The sequence below is a fragment of the Limulus polyphemus genome, unplaced genomic scaffold (genome assembly GCF_000517525.1).
Source record: "Limulus polyphemus unplaced genomic scaffold, Limulus_polyphemus-2.1.2 Scaffold1920, whole genome shotgun sequence".
Lineage (NCBI taxonomy): Eukaryota > Metazoa > Arthropoda > Merostomata > Xiphosura > Limulidae > Limulus > Limulus polyphemus.
Genome location: NW_013667530.1, coordinates 175,093 through 182,840, shown reverse-complemented (window position 1 = coordinate 182,840; position 7,748 = coordinate 175,093). Strand labels below are relative to the sequence as shown.

The 7,748-nt window shown below is 32.5% G+C and overlaps 1 protein-coding gene across 1 annotated transcript in view; it reads left to right on the top strand.

Moving 5' to 3' along the window:
* Window positions 1-3,562, top strand: part of LOC111087243 (bursicon-like) — an 11,073-nt gene extending 7,511 nt beyond the window's left edge. Inside the window, exon 3 of the mRNA XM_022393234.1 lies at window positions 2,663-3,562. Coding sequence (XP_022248942.1) covers window positions 2,663-2,905 — 243 coding nt within the window. The 3' untranslated portion in view covers window positions 2,906-3,562. The remainder of the gene's footprint in view (window positions 1-2,662) is intronic.
* Window positions 3,563-7,748: the final 4,186 nt, after the last annotated feature.

Sequence of the window (7,748 nt, the reverse complement as noted above, 5' to 3'; positions counted from 1 at the left end):
ATCCGCAGACATACCGCTGTGCCACTGGGGTGCATTCCCCTTGTGAGTCAGCGGTAAGTTCACTGACGTACAACACTAAAATTTGGGGTTCGATTCCCCGCAATGGAAGAGTGCACATAGCCTATTTTGTAGTTTAAAAAACAAAACTAAACAAACACGAGAATAAACTATTAACGTAAGTATTGTTTCGTTCGAGTACTTAATGAAATTTGTTTTAAGGTAACTTTATTGGTTATATAATCTAAATTCGATTTACATTTTTTTTTACTTTTTTAAACGTTTTACTCGTATTACCTATCTACGTCTGACTCGCTAATGTTACGCAAGCGTTTACAATGGAGAATATAATGATAACATTTTAAAGCACCGCCGTGAGATTCAAAATAAATTTGTAGTGTGGATAAAGAACGCTATGTATTAAGGGTTAACCGCATGTTACATGTTACGATGTTACATGTACTGGTTCTACCTATGGATCTACTTCTTCCTTGGATGCCGTAAGTTCTAAGGATGACGAGATCACACACCTTAACAACCTTTCTACAAAACCTCCAGTCTACGTTGACACCAATTTCCAAGACCACGTTTAAACAAACCGAAGACTCAGAGGTCCATCAGATGTGCATCGGGGGAATTGAAAAGTACGTAGTCAAATGGACTTGCTGTGATTCCGGTTTCTTTTGTCCACCTTTACTGTGATTTCTGTGGCTGGAAGGCTAGAAATCTTCATTAACTTTAGGTCCTGTACTAGAATACATGATCAACTTCATGACATTTGGTTCTCTGTGTCAGAGGACTTTCTTGCATAACCTTGACCATCACTTTTATGGATGAGGGCGTTTCTCCAGGTTGTGTGTGTGTAGCTATGAGAACCAGTTCCTGTCTCAAGTTCTCTGTCGTTGGAGATTTTCTGCACTGAATGTTCTTTTTTTCTCTCTCCAAAATGCTCTGTCTGTTGTTTCTACACAATTCAATATTTGCAAGTGAAGGAAAAGAAGATATAATTTACCATCAGAAAATTGATGTCGGTGGTTTACAAATGTAATCTCAAACTAATGAATAAAACGTTTAGTGTTTTCTTTACTCTCACTGTAGGCCCAGCATGGCCAGGTGGTTAGAGCGCTCGACTCGCAATCTGAGGGTCGCGGGTTAGAATTCCCGTCCCACCAAACATGCTCGCCCTTTCAGCAGTGGGGGGCGTTATAATGTGACGGTCAATCCCACTATTCGTTGGTAAAAAGAATAGCTCAAAAGTTGGCGGTGGGTTATGATGACTAGCTGCCTTCCCTTTAGTCTTTCACTGCTAAATTAGGGACGGCTAGCGCAGATAGCCCTCATTGTAATCTGGTATGTCAAAAATACTTAAATCATGTTGTTTGATACACCTTGAACTGGATATACTTGATCTACTCATAAAATACACATTTTAGTTACGACATATGTTGCACAATGTACTGATATTTTTGTCATAATCTCATTACATCATTTATTAAATATAGTTTACTCACAGAATGTGCTGCTCATCATTCACTCATACTATTTACTTTAGCCATGGAAATTGTTACATCATGAATTGGTAAAATACTTATCTTAGTCATGGTTTTACATCATTAGATGAATATATTGACTTTAGTTGTGGATGTTGTAACATCATGAAGTGGTCACACTTACTTTAGCCATGGAAATTGTTACATCATGAATTGGTAAAATACTTATCTTAGTCATGGTTTTACATCATTAGATGAATATATTGACTTTAGTTGTGGATGTTGTAACATCATGAAGTGGTCACACTTGCTTTAGCCATGGAAATTGTTACACCATGAATTGGTAAAACACTTATCTTAGTCATGGTTTTACATCATCAGATGAATATATTGACTTTAGTTGTTGATCTTATTTTCTCACGAATTGAGCATATTTACTTTAGTTATGGATGTTGTAACATCATGATGTGGTCACACTTACTTTAGTCATGGTGTTAAGTCATGAATTGGCCTTATTTACTTTAGTTTTGAATTGTGAATTAGTCATGGTGTTACATCATGAATTGGTCATGTTTACTTTAGTTATTCGATGACGAGGAACCCACTTTGAGACTAATAATGGTTGGAGACGGCTTGAATGGGTAATGAAATAAAACTTTAATATAAGTTTAACATGACAGCAAATGGACAACGTACATGTACTTGATGATGACAAAACGTTGTACATTTGCTGTTATGTTAAACTTATATTAAAGTTTTATTTCATTACCCATTCAAGCCGTCTCCAACCATTATTACTTTAGTTATGTATGTTGTTAGATCATGGGTTGAGCATACTTTAATTATGGATGTCGTTACATCATAAATTGGCGTTACCTCATACACAGAAAATATTTACTTTATTTATGGATCTTGTTTTATCACGATTTAAACATACATTAGTTATGGATTTAATTAGAACATGAACTGGTCATATTTACTTTAATTATGTAAATTGTTACACCATGAACAGGGCATACTTACTTTAGTTATATAACTTGTTACACCATGAACTGAGCAAACCTGTTGACAGGGCTCATTTACCTAATGTATATATATATATATATACTTACAGATGATGTAACGAATGGCGCTTAGGTGTCTTAACAGTTTTTATCTCTCTCCACGATCCGCAGGTTTCTGGATCCAAATTCTGGCAAGTGGAACGATCTTGCATGTGTTGTCAAGAGATGGGAGAAAGAGAAGCCAGCATCGGGATTTTCTGCCCTCAGACTAGACCTCGATTCCGTCGGATAATTACACGTGCTCCCGTGGACTGCATGTGCCGACCCTGCACAGCCGTGGACGAAGATTCCGTTCAAGCACAGGAAATAGCCAGCTTACTGAAAGACAGCGAAATCGTGGACGAACTGATGTAAAGGCTGACGGGTCTAACGGCCATATGCACAGCTGGATAACAGAATTTTTCAAAACAGTCTATGACACGTTTTTTTTTTTTTTTGTTTATATTGTTAAGGAAGTGTTTAGATAGCTTTTAGTGTTTTTCTTAGCATATTCGTAAATTTCAAGGTTTATGTAAGTGTAGAGAGAGAGAGAATTAATGTATTCATATAAAACATTTTGAAATAACTTATATGAAACAGAGTTTAGTGCGTTACTCTTTCTCACTATACTCGAGAATCACCAATTATAGACCATGGTCCTTTTCTTTCTGTCACCCGGTGGGTCAGCGGCAAGCTCATGCACTTACAATGCTAAAATCTGGGGTTCGACTCCCCCCAGTAGCCTTTCACTAAAATAAGTGAGTTTTTCTTTCTTTCATTTATTTAAGACATTATTTGAGTTATAGTTTAGATTAACTGATTGAATGAGTTATAAAACAGTTACGTTTTTATGAATAATAATGGAAACATTATATATGTAATATTTAGCCACTAATCCTACTATACTGATGTTGACAAGCAGTGGCTCTATCTTATAAAATATGACCCAACGATCCCCACTTTGTGTGTTACCTGCAGTGTTTGTTTCAACAGAATGTTTTGCAAATTGAATAAAATGTTCTTAAGTGTGAATCTGTGATAGTTTTTTTTTTGTCATGTGAAAAAAACAATGTATTCATTATAAAAATTATCAGCAACATCCACACGCAAACTATCTTTAAACCATCGAAAATGGTGACAAAAATAATGTGGCATTATTGATAACACTTTAAGATATGAGCTATAGCAAACAGACGTAGCAATAATACTTTTAACTTTATTGAGGTCTTAAGAAAGGATATGGCAGATATAGTAATTAACGGAATATATTCTAGAGCTAATACAGATATCTTTAACGAGATACAGAAACAGTTCTTTTTCATCCTCTTATATTTCTTGAAACTAATGGTGAAACTAACTATAAACTAGTGATCTGTTTACTTCAAAACACAAGTAATTATCTTGTACTGTTCAAATAAAACTGCCTAATGCAATAAAGTATAACATAAAGTTGTTTATCTATTTATGGCATCATGGGTATTTAATGTAAAAGATGAGACTTAATTTTGTTTTTTTTGAAATACACATCTTCTACTCTTCAAATCACACAAAACCACTGTTAAAAGTCAGAAAGATTTTATTTCGTACGAAGATACAGATGTTAATCAAAAACAATACTGACAGCAAAAAAAGTAGGTGGTGGGACATTTTCTGTGACATGAACAGTGACTCACTAAACAAGGTAGCAGAATACGATATTAATCCTACAGATTAACAAGTAAAACCTCACTGAGTCTAATGACTACACACACAACGCAGTGAAACACGTGCAAGTCTCTAGCGAACTATCTGACAGTAATGACTATAGTTAGGAAAGTTCCAATGCTTTCAGGCTGAACCTGTATACAACTACACAAGACCTTATCTTGCTTATGACAAACTTAAAACTAAATATTTTTTTACAACAAATTTCTTCATTTCAGTATGTTGAAATAAATATATTTCATATTCAAATATCAAAAGAAATCTACAAAATGTGAATGTTCAACAGATTATTTTATTGAAATGCTACAGTTAGAGTGCAACTCCACGATTGTTTGTTTGAAGTTAAGCACAAAGCTACACAATGGGCTATCTGTGCTCTGCCCACCATGGGTATCGAAACCCGGTTTCTAGCGTTGTAAGTCCACAGACATACCGTTGTGCCACTGGGGGCGCAACTCCATGAAGTCTTGTACATTTTCTCTCACATCAAGAGCTTTAGGATGAAAGTGAACGTGTTCACTCTCAAGCTGTAATTTGAACTAAATATAAGCCCGTTGTCCTGTCGACTTTTACTGAAAATGTGATTATAAAATTTAATACTGTTTTTAAGTTCATAACTTCATTAAATAACTGGCAAGTACATATTCCTATAAATTCTTCCTTGTGTGTCACAAGCTGTTCAATACCAAAGTTTTAACTTATCTAAAAATAAAATAAAAAAATCTAGAGGTAATGTGAAAAGTAATTCGTTATTAATACCAAAATTGAAAAATCTAATGCTAGGCTAAACACGTTCACTGAATGCTTAATTCTTAACACGACACTCAAACCAGACTGTTACATTCTAACAGTTTCTACTAAATGTATTTTTTTCTTGAAATCAAGAAATAGTAAAGGTTTGTCTTACAGTGCAAATATTTACAATATTGTTAAAAGGTAAGTTTTTCATTACAGAGATTTAAAAAACAAAAACGTTTTTGTTGTTCAATAAATTTCCTTGTTTTTAAGTGTGACTAAAATTTTAAGGTCACCGCCTTTGTTGTATTGGAAAGGTGTAATATTGTAATATTTTACTTAATATTTTTAAATTTTTAGATTAATCATTTCATCAATATTTCTTTAAAATTTTTTTGAAAACAGAAGAATAAATATATATATATTTATAACAAGAATTAATTCATATGGATTTTTGTAATTTCAAAAGCAGTGCTACTTTATTTTACTGGTATTATCCTAGTATACAGGCAGAAGTAAATTCTACAAAGACTTCTAATGTGATCAGTATCTAATCTAAAATTACATAATCTACAGAGAAACTGTTCTTTTATGAAATGCCTTAAAGTGTGAAATAAAAACACATTAAGAATTTAGCCGAAAATCATGTTTGTCCAAAAAACATACCAGTAACATCTTTACTTCAAAAAGAAAACAAATACATTAATTACATGTTTCATTTTATGTGCTTATCAAAATAGCTAGGATCCAATGATTGAGCTACCATGATTGGTTCCAAGCATAATGAGACAAGGGCGAGGAACAACAACAACAAACAAACAAAGGTAATGAACCATTGTCAATCATTTTGTTTACATTTTCCAGAGCAGAAATTATAATTAAACCCATAATTAAATGTGTAGAAAGGAACAAGATACCAGATTTACATGAAGCAAGTTATAACATATGTAATGGTAACCGATAGTAAAATAACAGAAGAAAACAGTACCACAATTTGGTTCCGCACCTAGTTATAATATACAGATCACCACTATAAGAAGCCTTTTCTTGTTTTCAATTTGTCCTTCTCCATGGTTTATGATGATGGGTGGAATTCCCAAAACTGACCAAATTCAGTGACAAGTAGTGAATCAAATGATAATATTGTACTTCATATTTCTTTTAAGAAGCCTGTTAATACTAGTAACCATACCAAACATCAATCATAAACCTAACTCATTCTTTTTATCTCAGTTACAATCAGACATAACTCAGTGGAAAGGTTCACTCACACCAGAACCAATATTCTGCATATGTGCAGCTGTTTATATTAATGTAAACTGGGGTGAGAAGAAACATCTAACTTTTTGTACAAGTTTATTCCTTCTACATTCTTTGTTTAACCTTATCCACCTGAAATAAATGCTATTATTAAGAATTACAATATACACTTCAAACTTGATATCTGATTCATATTATATGTAATGTAACTGTTATTTACTAATACGAATGTAGAGATTGTAATCCCTTTGCCATTCCAATATATATCTTTTACTATTACCGAATAAGATCTAACTAGTAACAAATTGAAACCCATTTCATGTAATCGATTAGTTCATTATTAGTATTAAATCAGACCATAACCTGGAATCCATTAAATAACTAGCAGTAAAAAATTAGGTCATTATTACTAATACACTGCAACAATCCATTTGATCATTAATGATAACAACAAGAACCATATTTCATAATCCATTAAACCAACATGTATACGTAATACTTCAAGGCATTACTGGTAATATTATTATTGGACTAGATTATTAATGATATTCCATTAAACTGGTATGTGTAATCCATTACAAGTATTAATAGTACTTGAAAATAGTGAATAAAAACCACTAGATCATTACTAATATCAGACAATTAATGGCAATAAATTAAAGAAGTATGTGTAATCCATTACATCATTACAAGTATTAATAGTACTTGAAAATAGTGAATAAAAACCACTAGATCATTACCAATATCAGACAATTAATGGCAATAAATTAAAGAAGTATGTGTAATCCATTTGATTACAGCTAATAAGAAATTACCGTAACACTGAAAAAGCATTTAAACTAGTATATATAATCAAGTATTTACTAATAACAAACTATATCAGTACATGCAATCCATTACATTATCATTAGGTCACTATCAACATTACAACCAAAAATTTAATATGTACCAGTAATTCATTATACTAATATCAGTAATCCAATAGATCACTTCCATTGTTACAACCAATAATTTAATATACACTTATCAATAATCCACTATACTATTAGTGGTAATCCAATAGATAGATCACTTCCATTGTTACAACCAAGAATTTAATATACACTTACCAGTAATCCATTATACTATTATCAGTAATCCTATAGATAGATCACTTCCATTGTTACAACCAAGAATTTAATATACACTTAACAGTAATCCATTATACTATTAGTGGTAATCCAATAGATAGATCACTTCCATTGTTACAACCAAGTATTTAATATACACTTACCAGTAATCCATTATACTACTATCAATAATCCAACAGATAACTTCCAATGTTAAATTAATCTGTTCTGGTAAGAACTATTCTGGAGTCTATTTTGTGACTGATTATTATAAGAGTATATAAAAAAATAATAATCCACACCACATTAAAATTATATTTTGGAATAAGAAAAGCTAGGAATGAAAGCTCAGTGGCTCTCAACCCTCTGAACCCTTTCAACATGAGCAAATTCCTTGCAGTTTCCAATCT